The 16,955-nt window shown below is 43.0% G+C and overlaps 2 protein-coding genes across 2 annotated transcripts; both read left to right on the forward strand.

The window, feature by feature from the left end:
* The first annotated feature begins 1,599 nt into the window (after nucleotides 1-1,599).
* LOC109784883 (transcriptional corepressor LEUNIG_HOMOLOG) lies at nucleotides 1,600-10,685 on the forward strand. Its single transcript, XM_020343500.4, has 18 exons — nucleotides 1,600-1,935; nucleotides 2,036-2,068; nucleotides 2,173-2,270; nucleotides 4,076-4,185; nucleotides 4,283-4,578; nucleotides 4,692-4,767; nucleotides 4,853-4,964; nucleotides 5,462-5,511; nucleotides 5,577-5,879; nucleotides 5,988-6,092; nucleotides 7,360-7,575; nucleotides 7,676-7,814; nucleotides 7,880-7,989; nucleotides 8,098-8,247; nucleotides 9,139-9,294; nucleotides 9,411-9,527; nucleotides 9,732-9,929; nucleotides 10,170-10,685. The coding sequence occupies exons 2-18, from the start codon at nucleotides 2,037-2,039 to the stop codon at nucleotides 10,311-10,313; spliced, it is 2,412 nt and encodes an 803-aa protein (XP_020199089.1). The 5' UTR covers nucleotides 1,600-1,935; nucleotide 2,036; the 3' UTR covers nucleotides 10,314-10,685.
* Nucleotides 10,686-11,479: 794 nt separating this feature from the next.
* Nucleotides 11,480-13,275, forward strand: LOC109784884 (transcriptional corepressor LEUNIG_HOMOLOG-like). The gene is made up of 5 exons (XM_045230147.2): nucleotides 11,480-11,670; nucleotides 11,814-11,921; nucleotides 12,007-12,085; nucleotides 12,161-12,273; nucleotides 12,388-13,275. Exons 2-5 carry the CDS (start codon nucleotides 11,835-11,837, stop codon nucleotides 12,550-12,552), a joined length of 444 nt encoding a protein of 147 aa, XP_045086082.1. The 5' UTR covers nucleotides 11,480-11,670; nucleotides 11,814-11,834; the 3' UTR covers nucleotides 12,553-13,275.
* The last annotated feature ends 3,680 nt before the right edge of the window (nucleotides 13,276-16,955 follow it).

Consider the following 16,955-nt stretch of genomic DNA (forward strand, 5'->3'; position numbering starts at 1 on the left):
ATATGAATAGTTTGAAATACTTTGATAAATACACAAAGTATAACATTTATCTATATTTTTGGTGGTGACCTTCTCACACGTACGTACGTACGTTAAAAGGCTGTATGTATACGTACGTCACCACCGGCATCAATTGCATCAGGGCAATACACAGCTCTGCCTACCTTACGTGCACATTCAAAAGCTCCACCTGCGTTACAGCTAGCTTCCCCGCCCTCCCTTACGTGCACGAAAGAATTAAAACCAAAAGCCGAACAGAAAAACTGCACACGAGGACACGCACGCAGCGCAGCGGGCACAGAGGTGGCCACAGCGGGGCGGGCCGCATGGGATCCCGGACACGCGGGACATCGTCACTGTGAAAGCTCACCACACCTCGCCCCCGCCCTTTCACGGATCCCCTGGCGAAACAGCAGACACCAAACGGGTCCAGCGGCTCGCGCCGCCACATCATTTGCTCGCGCTGGGCTGGCTGGATTTCGTGTTTGCTGTTCGGCGCGGCGCACCGGGAGCGCCATAGTAATCCGAGCCTAATCGAGTGCTCCAATCCCCACGCCTCCGAGCCTGCCGCCTCGGCTCCGAGTCTAGTCGGACGGATTCGCCTCGCGGTCCCTGTGTTTCCCTGCGTATTGCCAGCACGGGCGTAGGGGGGCTTTGTGTGTAAAAAATGAGGTCTTCCAACATTTTAACTTTGGCATGCACTCCTCTAATTAGTCCTTTTTATTTTCGCGGCTGGAGGCAATCGTCGCATGCCTTGAAGTAAATGCAAATATCTCACGTATAAATAAGCATGAACATATCATAATATTTCTTTTGATACACTGGCGAGCAGTGCCGGCAAACGCCCCCACGTCTCCTACGTCAGACTCGATGTTGTCGTGACCTAGGACGGTGGAGTGCACATTAAACTCATGATCCGACCAGAAGCCCGAAGGTAACATCGCATGCCTCGGCGTAAATGCAAATATCTCGCATATAAATAAGCAGCCACACATAAAAAAATCTACGATGCACTGGCGCGCGACGGTAAATGCTCCCAGGTCTCCTACGCCAGCCTCGATTTCATCTTGACCCGAAACGATGGGGTGCACATCCGGCTCATGATCCGATCAGACAGCCTGGAGGTGACGCTGCATGCCTCGACGTAAATGTGGATATTTCACATATAAATAAGCAGCCACATATTAAATGTATTTCCTAGGATGCACTAGCCTCACATCAAAAAATTTATTGAGACGCACTGGCGCGCGACGCCGGCAAGCGCTCCCACGTCTCTCCCACCTCGGTCTCGATGTCATCGTGACATGGGGCGGTGGAGCGGAGTGCATCGACTAAATGCGAATATTACACATATATAAATAAGCAACCATATATCAAAATATTTCTTGGGATCCATAGGACAGAAATAGTCTTGAGGTTGTTTGACACATTCTTGTTCCAACAATCATTTTTGTCATAGTATCCTAGTGTTCTACCACTGGCAGCAAGCCAAACAGGATGCCGCTCTACTGAAATAGCAGGTTCCCGGGGCGCGGTTCTGCAAAAAGCACTGCGGCGCCCGCCTGTCATCCGAACCTTCGTGAACCCGGCTCACGATTCCGAGCCGCGGATCAAACCCCACCCCCACCCCCACACCCTCTCCTCCCCCCTCCTTCGCTCCCTGTCTCCCTCCCCTGTCCCATCTACTCTACTCCTCTCCTCTCTTGCTCCGAGGCGGTGGTGCTACCCGAGGCCAGCCACCCGCTCGCTCGCTCGCCCGCCCGCTCGCCAGCGCTCGGGGCGCGCGCCCGCCGGCCGCCCGCTCCGAATTCGGCGCGCCTGCCCCCGCCAGCGCGCCGCCGCCGATCGAGCATTACCGGCCCTCCCGCCGGCCGCCCCGTCGCCCGATTTCCGCGGGATTTCCGGGGCCCCGGGCCGCGGGACCGCCCCCAGCCGGTAATGTGGCCTCTGATCCCTTCGTTCCCCGCGAATTCGCGCCCGATTCGGCCGCCTCCCCGACTGATTTCCGCTGTTTTGGCTCTTCTCGTGGCTGCAGAATGGCGCAGAGCAATTGGGAAGCGGATAAGATGTGAGCGAGCTGCTTCCTTCCTCCCTCGCTCCCTCGATGTGTTGTTTGGGGGTGGGTTTTTCGCTGCTCTGTTTTTGGCTAATTTTTTGCTGGTGGTGGTGCAGGCTCGATGTGTATATCTACGACTACCTGCTCAAGCGGAACCTGCAGACGACCGCCAAGGCGTTCATGGCGGAGGGGAAGGTCGCTGCCGACCCAGTTGGTGAGCATCCATCCCCAGCTGCCGCTTAGCTGTCTGAATCCCCGTGCTGTTTTTCTGGGGTTAGGTTGGTTTGTGAGGGGTGTGCGTCTGTAGGTGGGGACGTGAATTCGGAATGCGGAGTGGTTTGCCACTTTCCCAGTGTTCTCAGCTTAGGTTGCTCTGAGAATTCGAGTGTAATGGTGGGTTCGTGCTAGCTAAGTAGTAGGGCTGGGAATTCCTCATCTTAATTGACCCAGCGGGCAGTTTTGTGCCAAATCAGGGCAGGGAGTTCAAGGCCTTGAAGGTGGCTTTGCAGAGTTTTGGGGGAAAATTCAGCACGGTTGCTGGGTACACGGGGTGGAATTTTGAGGGTTCGAGCTGAATGAGGTGGAATATTTTCAAATTTCAAGAGAGGTTTGAGATCTTTGAGGTCACGCTGGGCGCATGGCTTTCGGGGGAGTCATTCCCTGAGCTGTGTAAATAGTCTTCAGTAACTATCATTATCGCGAGGACGGCGGTAATTGTGGTGCATTTGTGTTCTGGATGTTGTTTGCATGCTTTTACTCATCTTACTTGATCAAGGCTACAATTTATTATACCTGCGCCCGGTGGCTTATAACTAACTTGTGTTGATCTGGTTTGTTGGGAGTATTTCAGTTACTTGGTTGTTAGCGTCTTTTGTTGGGAGTACATGAATGTATTGTATGGATGTGCTGTGCTGTGCTGTGCATGCATGCAAAGCAGAACTGCATGGATCTTTTGTGGTCTTGTTCATACAGCAAACACGAATTATCTTGGGATAGCATTACCATACAGTAATGAGTTTCTTGATGGTGATTCGGATGAATTCGCTGTTATATCCAAAAAAAAGAGATCCATGGGCACTAGCATCCTGGACATATTTTTATAGAAGAAGCCCACCCGAGTGAGGCGTCAGAAATTCGTTTCCGACGGGATTCGAACTCTGGGCGCAGGGTGCACCACTGTGACCCTTGGCACTAGGCTACTGTCTAGTTCTCAATTCGCTGCTATTTCCCATAGTGATGATTTGGATCATGTCAGTGTGTTCTGTTTTGCTTAAATTGGGTTGAAGATTCAGATAGATTTACTATGTCTAGTAGGGTTAATTATACGTGTGAGTTCTTCAGATATATTATATAGATGAGTTGACGATGCACCTTCTCACAAGCTGTTGAGAGTTGTCACATGTCAGTCATGTTTCTACTGAACGCTACTAAAGAAGTAAACAACGTATAAATAGAAATTAAGAAAGTACAGTTTGACCTGTTAGTTTCTCAAGTAATAACGGTTTACAGTTTCATTGCCATGGGGTGCATACCTATTTTGAATGGTACTGTAGTTGTATAGCAGGATTGGATGCGCACAGCTTCTAGAATCTACATTAGTTTATATCATGATATGAACACGTATCCTAAAGGGACCTATCTACCACATGGCTAGTGGCACATGTTCACATCTGGAAAGAGAACTAGAGTGGAAAACAGCACCACACATGCAAGGTAAAATTAGTAACATGAGCATACTGGACAGGCAAACAATGCCATACATGGGAATTGAACTCATATCCTTAGGAAATGGTGTGAAACAGAATATTGCCATTTTAGTCATATCCTTAGGAAATGGTGTGAAACAGAAACAGTTGCTGTTTTAGTACCTTGTGTGCCGTTTTAATACCTTCCAACACCTTATGCATGTGGTATTCATTCATTTTATTAATCATATTGTTGTTATTATTATTATTATTTTATAGATGTAGAGGAGACTCATCCAAATACCACTGTGGTTAATTTTGACTTGTCATGCAGCAATTGATGCTCCTGGGGGCTTTCTCTTTGAGTGGTGGTCTGTCTTTTGGGATATATTTATTGCAAGGACAAATGAGAAACATTCGGAGGTTGCAGCAGCTTACCTAGAGGTAGATTGGGAATTGCCAATTTGCGTAGTCACTCACCATGCATGAGTTCATATTTTGATAGGACATCCTTACGCCATGTATATTTCTTTGAATACAGGCACAACAAATAAAAGCGAGAGAGCACCAGCAGCAGATGCAGATGCAACAATTGCAACTCATCCAACAAAGGCATGCTCAAATGCAGCGAACTAATTCAGGCCACCCTTCGCTTAACGGTCCAATAAATGGCCTAAACTCCGATGCCATTCTGGGGCCATCGACAGCTAGTGTTTTAGCTGCTAAGATGTACGAAGAGCGCTTGAAGCACCCTCATCCAATGGACTCCGAAGGATCGCAGCTTATCGATGCTAGTAGGATGGCTCTTCTTAAGTCGGCTGCAACAAACCATACAGGGTGATCCTCCAGATCTCAGCCCAATTTTTTGATAGATTTTTCAAAAAGAGAAGACAGATTATGTATTCGTGTGTTATTGTTATTCTCACTAAAACATTTTTTTTTGGAAACAGGCAATTAGTTCCTGGAAATCCTGGAAATGTATCTACTACGCTGCAACAGATTCAGGCTCGGAATCAACAAACAATTGTGGGTTACAGCACCCCTTCTTGTTTTATTTTAGTTCACAGTTTCTTCCATTAGTCACTGAAATGAATACTCTGATTTCTAACAGGACATTAAGAGTGAAGGCAACATGGGTGTAGCCCAAAGATCTATGCCCATGGATCCATCTTCCTTATACGGACAGGGAATAATTCAGCAAAAACCTGGATTAGGTGGTGCAGGTAGCTTTCCTTGATTTCCTTTTTAGAGTCAGCAATTGGCAAGAAATGCATTGCTGTGTCAAACTTGCTGTCTTTCCTGTCTTTTTGTCATAGAATTGCGGGAACCAAATTTCTAGATGAAAGCTTATGCAATTTTTATGCTTCAAAGTGCATCGTTACCATCTCTTGTTTCTATCCTGATAAACACCATTTTGAATGATAGTAACCTATTACGCTTATTGTATGATGGCGTAGATGGACTTCCAATAACCCTCTTAATTAACTTTCCTTTTATCTTTGTGTAGCATGAGTAAATTTGTGCAATAGCTTTATAAAGTTAAAGGCTAATGAATATAGAAGCCATACTAAATTTGTTTTTCTGAGGTTTTTTAGTCGGTGGGACTATCTCCTGGATATAACGTGATATATTACTTAGCAAATGTTCTCAAGATGAAAATTATCGTTCTCTCGTTTTGTTCATTCTGCTTTTGTGGTGAGGTGTCTTTTCCTGTCAACAGGACTGAACCAAGGAGTGAGTGGTCTACCCTTGAAGGGCTGGCCATTAACTGTAAGTTCTCCAAATATTTATTGCCTCCATATACTATGTTCTTGAATCTAATTATCATCTTACAGGGAATAGACCAACTTCGGCCAAATATAGGTGCCCAAATGCAGAAGCCATTTCTTTCAACACAGTCACAGTTCCAACTTATGTCACCACAACAGCAACAGCAACTCTTAGCACAGGCTCAAGTACAAGGGAACCTTAACAACTCAACTAATTATGGGGATATGGACCCCCGCAGATTTACGACATTGACCAGGGGTGGCATGAATGGTAAAGACGGACAACCTGCTGGGACTGATGGCTGCATTAGTTCCCCAATGCAATCAAGTTCACCAAAAATTAGAGCAGACCAAGAATATCTCATGAAGGTTTGTCTATTCTGGAAGTTTCTATTCCTTACATGGAGTTTGGTCTTAAGAGGTTATTTTATTTAGCTGTATACGGCTGGAATCTAACTATGGCGGAAAGTTATCCAGATGCAGCAAACATCTTCTCAGCAATCACAGGAACATCTTCAGCAGCAACAACAGCAGCAGCAGAACCAGCAACAGCAGCAGCTAAATCAGCAGCAAATGCAACAGGTATTGACATCATGCCCAACCCAGGAAAAGACACTTGGCACAGTATTGTTTTTCTTTGTTGGTTTCCTTGGGAACAGTTCTCTTGGAAATAATGCCTGGAGGGAGTACAATCACGAAAAATCTGTATGGAGATGACTATGGAATTTGTCGACTTAGTTATTCCATTGAAACAAATCTAAGTAAACTCCATGGCATTAAAAGTTTCAAATTTCATGTTTGTCTCCGTTCCCCCTCTCCCCACCCCCGCCCCACCCCATCCCCTGTCCTCCTCTTTTGGGCGCACATGTGTGGGGTGATTTCCTGACAAGTTATTGACCTTCGATTTTGTTTCTTTACGAGCAATGTGCCAGTGCATTGCAACGGATCAAAGTAGAATAATTCATGTCCACAAACTTGAAAGAAAAACACTCTAGTTTTGGTGTATATATATCACTAAAAATTTATTACGTTTCACTCAAAATATATTCCTCAGGCTGTTTTGATGAGGTGAGGAAGGGATGTGGTTGGTTTCAAGATACTAAGGGGTTTTCTGCAAATTGGAGCTGAGAAGTGGGGTATTGTTGCAAAAATGCCACAACTTACCTCACAGTCGTTAGATGCAGATCTGATGGTCAGAAATGACGGGATGGCAGACACACCATCATCACCAACTGAGTCTTTTATAGGAAAAAAACTAGTAAGATGCCCGCGCATTGCACGGAACACCAAGATTGGGGGTGGATGGCGCCGGCAGCGGCCATCACAACAGATTGTTCCGTGGCCTTCTGGATGTGGTGGGGAAGAGCTAAGGCTGATTGTGAGAGACAAGGAGTTGTTTGTAAATATGAAAACAAGTGTCGGGCATCTTTTTGCAAAACTGCTGCAGTTTGCTTTGTATGCGTCAGATCTAGATCCGACGGCTACTGGTGAAAGATGGCAGGCACACCATCATCACCAACTCAGATTTTTATAGGTGTAGAAAAAGTAGAGAGTAGAGATTTTGTTGTACTATTTCGAACTAACTGGCGGCTACTGCAATTAACATCCCAAGTATCCATATCCATAACATTTCATGTGCTCAACATGTTGTTAACCTCAAATGTATTTTCCTTGTATTGTTTGTTTCAGCTATTTGAACTAATTAATGCTGACTAGTGGACTGATTTTCCATAAAAAGATATCTGAATGCATGATTTACTTTAAATTTGCTTCTTTGTGATGTAGTCATGGTTATCTTATATTATATCTGCTTGGTGTTATGTAACTATGTTTAATTGTTTATCTCCAGAACAACAGAAAAAGAAAGCAAGCTACATCGTCAGGCCCAGCAAATAGTACTGGAACAGGAAATACGGTGGGCCCTTCAGCCAACTCTCCACCGTCAACTCCATCCACACATACACCTGAAGGACTTGCAGTAGCTGGCAATATGCGCCATGTTCCAAAAAATTTAATGATGTATGGTGCGGATGGAACTGGGCTCGCATCCTCTTCAAATCAAATGGTAGCTCATTTACCTTTTCTCATCTAATATGTTGTGCTGGATTTGTCTTACAGCCATTCTATGCCAGTTAGATATGTAAGGTTATTGTTTTATGTAACAGGATGATCTTGAACCTTTTGGTGATGTTGGCTCATTGGATGACAATGTTGAATCTTTCTTGTCCAATGATGAGGGAGATGCAAGGGATATTTTTGCTGCACTTAAAAGCCCAACAGAACCTAATCCACCTGCTTCAAAAGGTAGCACTTATGATGTTTTTAGTATTTGCAAACATCACATACATAACATACCCTTTTTTGTTTAGGTTTTACATTCAGTGAGGTTAACTGTTGGCGAACAAGCAACAGCAAGATAGTCTGCTGCAATTTTTCTTCTGACGGCAAGATCTTGGCAAGTGCTGGACATGAAAAAAAGGTACGAGTAACTGCCATGCTATAAATGAGCCTTTTTCTATGAAGAGTGGAACCTGCTTGCCTTTGGTGTTTATGGGTGTGCTTCCTTACTTGATTTTTGTTCTCTCAGGCTGTACTTTGGAATATGGAGACTTTCCAGACACAGTATTTACCAGAAGAGCATAGTCTCATTATCACTGATGTCCGTTTCAGACCTAACTCTACACAGCTGGCAACTTCATCTTTTGACAGAACAGTTAAACTATGGAACATTACAGATGTAAGTTACGCTCATCAGTTTATGTATGTGCCAGCAAAAAATATCTGTTAGAACAAGATTAAGTTTTCTGGAAATTCATAAATGTTGGTTCGAATTTTGTGAATCAAACTCAAAAGTTGTTCTAATTTTTTTGTATGAACGGGACCCAACCATACTGGTATCTATTCAATGCAGCTAGCCTAGTGGCAAGACCCCCCACACACAACCAGTAGATACCGTGTTCGACTCTCATGCAAGGCATGTTCTATTTTCACGCTTTTAAGCTGTGATACCAACATTTCAGTGTTTTTTTTAGAAAACAAGGCTAGGCAGATACGGTCATGGGATTCCTGACCAAGCGATACAACAAACAAGCAACGGCACCAAGCTGCTCATCTCTTTGGCGTAGTTTGTGCTTTTCCTTTTTCGCAGCCATTCAAGAAAACAGAAGAAGTTTGTCCAGTTCAAATTTTTACTACCAAAATCCGTTTTCCAGTGAGCTTCGCCAAATCTTGCCCAATATTGCACTCCATGGTATGCTGACAAACTATTGCTCAGGGGTGCTAAAAATTTGCTATGCCTCACTGCCTTGTATAGCAACATAAGCCACTATATGCTCAAGCACACTGTGTCTAAGTACTGATCTGTGCTTACTACTACTAGAGTATGGGAAACGGTGGTGGAAGTTATTTCAGTTATCCGTATAATTCGTTACTCAGATTATAATACGAGACATGAGCATTGTGAAAATAAATTAGAGCATAATACAAATGTACTATCAGAGGTGAATGCATCCACTATGTGGCGATTGTTTAAGTGTGCCACCATCAGACCCCTGAATTTTGAACTAGCTGTATGTATATATGTTTGCATTTTGTATATTGCCTGAAACTTGAATTTCTTGTTTGGCAGCCTGCATTCTCGCAGCATACATTCACTGGGCATAATTATAGTGTTACGTCACTAGATTTTCATCCAAAGAAGACGGAACTTTTGTGCTCTTGTGATGGCAATGGTGAAATCCGATACTGGAACGTGGCTCAGCATTCCTGTATTCGTGTCATAAAGGTTGGTACTCTTCTTTAGGGCCCCTGAAAATCTTCTTAATAACTTATATAATGAACAAAAAATATGTGATTGAATAATCTGTCTTTTTGTAAGTCTGACTACTTTTTTTTGGACAGGGTGGTACTGCTCAAATTCGTTTCCAACCTAGCACCGGACAGTTTCTCGCAGCTGCTAGTGAAAGTGTTGTCTCCATATTTGATGTTGAAACACATACCAAAAAGTACACCCTGCAGGTCTGTTTTTCAACACAAACGCATCGATGTTGCACTGTTTCATTTCTTTCATGAGAAGTTTATCTGCAATGTTTTCTGTTATTGCCTCCGCAAATGCACATTCCAAATCCCTCATCATTGGGATTTTTTTTAATGCGGCGGTGCTTGTAATCAATCAGATTGTACCAAGTAATCATGAAACTTAAGCGTTGATTATAATCTCAGGGCCACAACACAGACGTGCAGTCAGTGTGCTGGGATAACACTGGGGAGTACCTTGCGTCTGTCAGCCAGGATCTAGTTAAGGTGTGGTCAGTATCATCAGGAGAGTGCATTCATGAGGTCAGCTCAAATGGAAATAAGTTCCATTCTTGTGTGTTCCACCCAAGTTATCCCAATCTCTTGGTGATTGGAGGCTACCAGGTAGTACTTGCTCTTCCATTGAGTTTTAAATTTAATATTCTGCATTAGGATTATGTCCAATTGTTTTGTGAAGTGTGCACCCTTGTATTATTTTTGCCAATGAACATCTTTAGTCATTTTCGCCTCACTAAAAATATTAGTTTACAGAGGGAGTATTTAGCCATATGCTACTAAAACTCTGATGTGACTTTTTTTTTTATACTCACTAAAAATTTATTGTCGGCATTTTTGTCGGTGCAGTCTTTGGAGCTATGGAACATGGTAAAGAACCAAAGCATGACGGTACCGGCGCACGATGGTCTGATTGCGTCTTTGGCACAATCACCGGTAACCGGTATGGTGGCTTCTGCGAGCCATGACAACTCCGTCAAGTTGTGGAAGTAACAATAATAATAATAAAGCCGATGTGCCTAGATAGTTTTTCTTCTTCTCCAGATAAATTGATATTCCATCAGTCGAGGCATAGAATGAGTTGTTGTCGATTGTGTTGTACCTCCATCAAGGCGAATAAGGAAAGAGTAGCTTGGCTGGTTGCCCGCCGCGGTCGAGCTGTTTAGGGCTGATTGCGGCGAGTCTGCGGAAGGAACTGTATGTATCTTGATAGGTGGTGTGTGTGTAGCGTAAAGACAGGAAAGAAGAAATGTAACATTCCGGTGCTTAACTGGAAGAACTCGTTGCAATTAGCCTCTGTCGGTTGGTTGTGAAATCGTGGGTCTTGCGAGCAACAGTATATGGTAAGTTAGTTCTGAGTTGTTACTGCTGCTGTTCTTGTTTGATCTTCTGCATAAAATTGGTACGCTGCTGCTTGCAAGTATTGGTATGCATGCTCCAGTTTGTCAGGTTTTGAAGTGTGCAGTCCGTCAGGTTTTGAGATGCCAAGTTGATAATTTAAACACTAAAAGAGATAGTGTTCATATGTTACAGCTTCAGAAGGAATTATTTATAAGTCTTTTTCCGGAGGGAGTCGTCCCTTTTTTTCTTTGCAATGTCACATGCATACGCTGTTCTCGTGTTCAACAACTTTTTTTTTTGAAACATTCAACAACTTTTTTGAGGTATTCCACAACTTAATTTTGATCGTGTTCCAGTGGCTTGCTTCAGCTTTTTCCTAACTCGTTACCAGTGATGAACATATTGTTTCCCCCTCTCCTGAACAGAGATAGAATGAGAGATCAAGAGCTGTTATTACTTGTTTAGCTTCTATAAAAAGAAAAACCTCCATTTGGGTGTATAGGAGTACTAGGTTGACAATTTAGCTAGCTAATTATGTATTGTAATTTGTATGTGATGAAAAATATCTGTACGAAAACTGCATCCACATATGAATCCAATTATATGATATTTACGAGACATACCACATATTTAGTTAATCAAATTGATGATCTAAAACTACACGCCCGTCCTATACCAGCTGTCCTTTTAGTTAATCCCACAGCACGCCAAAGGCAAACCAGCCAAAACGTGGAGCAGCCGTCGGTGGTTATAAGGGGAAAGCAAGATTATCCTTAATTAATTAACCAAGTCTTCTCGCTAACAACCATCGGCCCGTCCCTCTCACTGGCTCACACTCACACCACACCAGCTCGCCCCGCCGGCTCCCTCTCCCCTCTTACCGGCTCCCTCCTTTCTTCTTCCTCCTCCTCGCTGCCGGAGACCCGGAGACCGGTCCTTCGGATCCACCTCCGGTGCATGGCCGGGGCGGGGCTTGCCGCGTCCGTGGCTGCTGCAACTTATATCCCTAGTAATCAGGCTTGAAATCAGCTTCTTTCTGATGTGATGTACCCACAGTTATTATATACTCCCTCCGTTTCAAAATAAGGGTCGTGGTAGGTAATATTTGCTTGGCACCATGTACCTATGTTTAATTTCTTATTATATCCACAGATACACCTGAAGGACTCGGAAATGGCTGACAACATGCGCCATGTTCCAAAAGATTCAATGATGCATGGTGAGGATGGTACTGGACTCGCATCCTCTTCAAATCAAACGGTAGCTCACTCTCACGCTTTGCTCGATGTAACTTACGGCCATTATACGTCGGAAAGATTTGTAAGGTGATTGTTGTGTCTACCAGGATGATCTCGAAGACGTAAAGGGCATTTTTACTCAACTTAAAATAAGCCCGTCAGAGCCTGATCCGGCGGCTTCAAAAGGTAGTATAGTGTTTCTGATGTTTTCCAGTATTGTGCCAACACCATCGTCTATGTAACTTGCCCCTTTTCGCCTAGGTTTCACCTTCAGCGAGGTTAACTGCTGGCGACCAGCAAGCAGCAGGAAGTTAGTCTGCTGCAACTTCTCTTCCGACGGCAGGATCTTGGCAAGTGCTGGACATGAAAACAAGGTGCGAGTAAGAGCAACTGCCATGCTGTGTGAACCTTTTTCTCTTAAGATTGGAACTTCTGCACCTTTGGTGTTTATGAGTATATGTGGTGCCTCACTTGATTTTTGTTCCCAGGCTGTAGTTTGGAACATGGACACTTTCCAGACACATCATTTACCAGAAGAGCATGCTTACCTTATCACCGATGTCTGTTTCAGACCTAACTCTACACAGATGGCAACATCTGCTTTTGACAAAACAATTAAGCTATGGAATGCTAGAGATGTAAGTTATGCTTAGCTTTCTGGAAGTTCAAAATTTTGGTTCAAATTTGTGAATAAAACCTGAAAGTAGTTTTTTTTAGAGGTAAATACACTAGGAGTCTTAGAACTTGCACGCGACGGTCACTTTGGTGCATAAAGTTGCAAAATACGTGTTTGTGCTCACTAAACTTGCGAGGCCGTTCAAATACAGTCGCTCTCACCGTACGCATGCGTATTCGCCGACGTCAGCATGGCACAGGCCCGCTGTCAGCCACTGTAAACGTTCCTGTATGATAGATTTTTAGAATAGCCCTCAGCCTTTTTTTATTTCCGTAGGAAACCCCTCAAATAAAAAAGGCAAAATAGTGGGGCAGGTGATTTCGATCACACGTTCGTACTGCTAGGTGGCTCGATTGGACAACCACCACGCCAACAGTACCTAAATGTTACTTAGCACGACTACCTTATATATCCTATTAGCGCGGACTGAAACTTTTTAATGAAGAAATCTATCTAATAACCATAAACAGTGCAACAGCAACAGCGACATGTGATGTAGTTTAGGGACAAACAATGTATATGCTTTTATCACTCTTGTTCTATGTAAGTACGTGCCATATAAAAATGTTTGTGTAATTCAAAATATGTTCAAGCATTAAAAAGACCACGCGAACAGTTTTCTGAATTATGTGAATATAATTGTACGTTGTGTAAACTACACGAATATATAATTTTTTTGAAATGTGTCAACATTTTTTAATGCAATGCACATGCTTTAATTTACACACATATTTTTACAGTGTTTTTTTTTACAAATGTCATGTAGTTTTTTAACGCACATACATATTTTGAATTGCATATATAATCTTGTATAAACTTTAAACATTCTTTTAAAACAAAAAAAAATGTTTAGTTAATAAAATTTAAATATTAACTTGTGTATATTTTTTACTCATGACTTATATTCAACAAAATTATAATTTAAATATTTGACACGATTACATATTCATACCAACAATTTAGATTTTAAAGTATGAACATTTTAAACTATACCAAATGTGCATGTAATTATTGAAATGCTTGTATAATTAAAGTAGTATTTACCAATTTACTTTTAAAAAGTACTAGTATTATAATTATACAAATATTTTTATTATTCATAAATATAATTTGAAAATAATACATGAATTTTTTTTATGATCCACGAATCATCTATTCCTAAATAGGTACAACCCACTATGTAATTTTCCTCTCCATGCAACAATGCCACATCATCAAGTCATGCATGGAGTCATAAGTTACTTTTTCCACCAACCTCATGCATGAATTTGTTTCCAGGAAATTAATTCATGTAACAGACGTTTATATTTGTTTTTGCATTAATATTAGTCTTCTACCACATATCCATACATTTTTAACAAGGTTGCCGCTGCAATGCGCGGGACTTCGTCTAGTTTATAAAATAAAACAGACAGGTGTAATGATAAATGAAATTTTTAGCTATGAATGTTTCTAGAAAATGAACATTTTTATAATTATGAATATTAAAAAACTATTTGTGTTATTATTATACAAATATTTTATAATTCATAAGTATTATTTTAGAATAATACATGAACAATTTTTGGAAGTTATCTTATTATTGGCATTATAATTTACATAATATCTTCAAATTTCTGAAGAAAAAACAAGTGTAAAATGGATCGCGTGGACCACAACCCATTTCTGCTCGACGAGCGCTTCCGTTTTTTACATTAAAAAAAAGGTTTTTATCAGTTTTGCCATCGGTTGTACTACACTACTCAGTTATGCCACTAAATTATTTCACTGCTCAGAAATGCCACTGTTCCGTTAGGCGCGTGCTAAAAAAAGCCATTTTTTCACCGTTACCGTCAGATCAATGGACGTTGACCATGTTATATGACTATAATGCCCCTGGGCTCATTTGCAAGATCTCTCTCCATGGTGTGGGCCCAATTTGTCAAGGAGTAGGAAAAGAAATTAGGAGGAAAAGAGAGATGAGGTGGATCCAACCAGAGACGTAAGTGTGGTGAGCGGGCAAGCTAACCACCACACCCGATTGAAGCATTTGATTGAGGAGCAGATGTACTTACCCTTATCCAATACTTAACCTGCTCGTATTAGTTTCTCAAGCCGGAACCACAATTCCTAGCCGTCGCCTGCCGATGCTCAACTGCAACCGCCGGTCGCCCGGCTGCCCGCCCAGCTCCGGCGCGACTCCACTCGCCACAGCCGTCGCGCTGCCCGCCCAGCGCTGCCTCCCGCCCAGCACCGCCACTCAAGGCAGGCAGCTCCGGCATTTCTCCCGCCTGACTTCGCGGCTCCTCCCAAGTCCAGCTCCGCCACCTCCCGTGATGCCTTGAAGTGATTTGTTCCATGGCAATGGCGACGGACAACCGTCCTGAATCGGAGAAGTGCGTCGGCCACCGGACGCCCCAACATGTTGTAGCCTCTAAAATTCCGGCAGGGTGAGTATGCTAATTCTTAGTGTGGTGCGTGTGTGGCTCATAGTAGCTACTAGAGATGGAATTTCTTGTGTAGAATTTGTAGTAGCTGATTGGTCCCTTGTTGATACTCGTGTGCAATTTGGTACACGTGTTCTGATGGTCAGGATGGCTATGGAATTATGGATACTGGAAGTAAAAAAAGGCTGCACCTGTGAAGTTTGTAAACCTTGCTGCATTTGTGTTGTTTTCAGAAAAATGGGCAAGCACCATGCTGAAATATTCAGAGGAATTTAGAAAATCATGTGCTCCTGCTATCATATTTGTTGTTGCTGTCAATTAGCGTGTGATGCATGAATTAGCTAGCTGGAGAAATGGAGTAGTGAGCAACAAGAAAGGATATTATATACTGTTTGGTTTGAATATTATATTTACCTAAAGGATATAGGATATACGTTTCCTTTTGTATCAAAACTTTCCCTTAGCTCAACTGGTTAGCACGCGCACCTGTCCAGGACGTGGTCTTGAGTTCGAAATCTCCTGGCTCCAATTTTTCTCTTCTATTTTCATGCTCGCCTTACAGGTGGGCCCATAGCTCAAACAAAGAGAGGATAGTTGACAAATGGGATAGGGGTATTTTCGTCATCTACCTTTGGTCAACGTCCATTGACCTGGCGGTAACGGTGAAAAAATGGCTTTTTTGAGCACGCGCCTAACGAAACAGTGGCATTTCTGAGCAGTGAAAAAATTTAGTGGCAGAACTGAGTAGTGTAGTACGACCGATGGCAAAACTGATAAAAATCCTTAAAATAATTATCCCTGGTAGTTGCGTACAGACTTCTGGTGCAGTGGCTGTGACGTCTATTGTGATAGTTTTATGGGGTTCGAGACTTGGCCGTTCATACATTTTTAGATAAATTATCGCTCCTCCTGACAGGTAGGTCCCATCGGTGGTTGACTTTTTTGTACAAAAACGAAAAGAAAGGTTTTTGTGCCAAAATGCGTCCATGTGTCACTGACAGCAGCCTGTGCCACGCTTGCGTCGACGTATACGCGCGCGTACGGGAGAGTGACGTACGGGGAGAGTGACTGTATTTGAACGGTCTCATAAGTTTAGTGACCACAAATATGTATTTTTCAACTTTGTGCACCAAAGTGACCGCCACGTGCAAGTTCTAAAACCCCTGGTGTATTTACCTCTTTTTTTAAATATATGAACTGAACCGAACGTCCGAACCACATTGGTATATCTATTGAATGCAGCTAGCCTAGTGGCAAGGTCCCACGCGGCACGCCCACAACCATACCTTGTTGGTACATGTCAGTGATTTTTCTTTTTTGAAAAAAAGGCTAGGCAGATATGCGTATCGTAACCCAGACCAAGCGATACAACAAATAAGCCTCGGCACCAAGCTTCATGTGTTCGGCGTAGTTCATGCTTCTCTTTTACGCAAGTCATCAATAAACTGGAAAACTATTGTCCAGTTTAAATTTTTACTGCTCAAATCTACTTCCACTGAGTTTTGCCAAAGTTTGCCCAACATGCACTCAATGGTATGCTGACCAAATATTATTTAGGGGGGCCTATTTCTTTTATGCCTCATTACAGAAAAGACTCAGCCCGAGCCTGAAGTAGGCTCGGACCTAACCCGGCTTTGAATTAACAAAGCCATCAACCGGCGAAGATTACACGAAACAGAATACAAACGACATAAAAAGAAACATCAGAAAACGCCCGAAAGATACAATGGGGCACTCTCCACAACTTACAGCACATCGCAAAGCTAGTAACTAGAGATACAAAGATAAAGCACAACTAGCAGAAGCAAATGACCGCAACTCTCAGGCGCCAAGGACAAAGAGCAGTAGAAGCACCACTGGGACAACTTGAACTGAATGGACGACAAGAACAAGGATGAACACTGAAAAGGTTGAACGCAACACCTCCCTCCACCACCGAAGAGGGCCACAACCC

This window comes from Aegilops tauschii, chromosome 6 (assembly GCF_002575655.3).
Source record: "Aegilops tauschii subsp. strangulata cultivar AL8/78 chromosome 6, Aet v6.0, whole genome shotgun sequence".
Lineage (NCBI taxonomy): Eukaryota > Viridiplantae > Streptophyta > Magnoliopsida > Poales > Poaceae > Aegilops > Aegilops tauschii.

Bases quoted from the DNA above. Each gene is read 5' to 3' on its own strand.
- LOC109784883 (XM_020343500.4), top strand. From the start codon at position 2,037: ATGGCGCAGAGCAATTGGGAAGCGGATAAGAT. The intron at 4,965-5,461 runs GTAGCTTTCCTT...TCCTGTCAACAG, and splicing joins ACCTGGATTAGGTGGTGCAG to GACTGAACCAAGGAGTGAGT. The intron at 9,295-9,410 runs GTTGGTACTCTT...TTTTTTGGACAG, and splicing joins CCTGTATTCGTGTCATAAAG to GGTGGTACTGCTCAAATTCG.
- LOC109784884 (XM_045230147.2), top strand. From the start codon at position 11,835: ATGGCTGACAACATGCGCCATGTTCCAAAAGATTCAATGATGCATGGT. The intron at 11,922-12,006 runs GTAGCTCACTCT...TGTGTCTACCAG, and splicing joins CATCCTCTTCAAATCAAACG to GATGATCTCGAAGACGTAAA. The intron at 12,274-12,387 runs GTGCGAGTAAGA...TTTTGTTCCCAG, and splicing joins GTGCTGGACATGAAAACAAG to GCTGTAGTTTGGAACATGGA.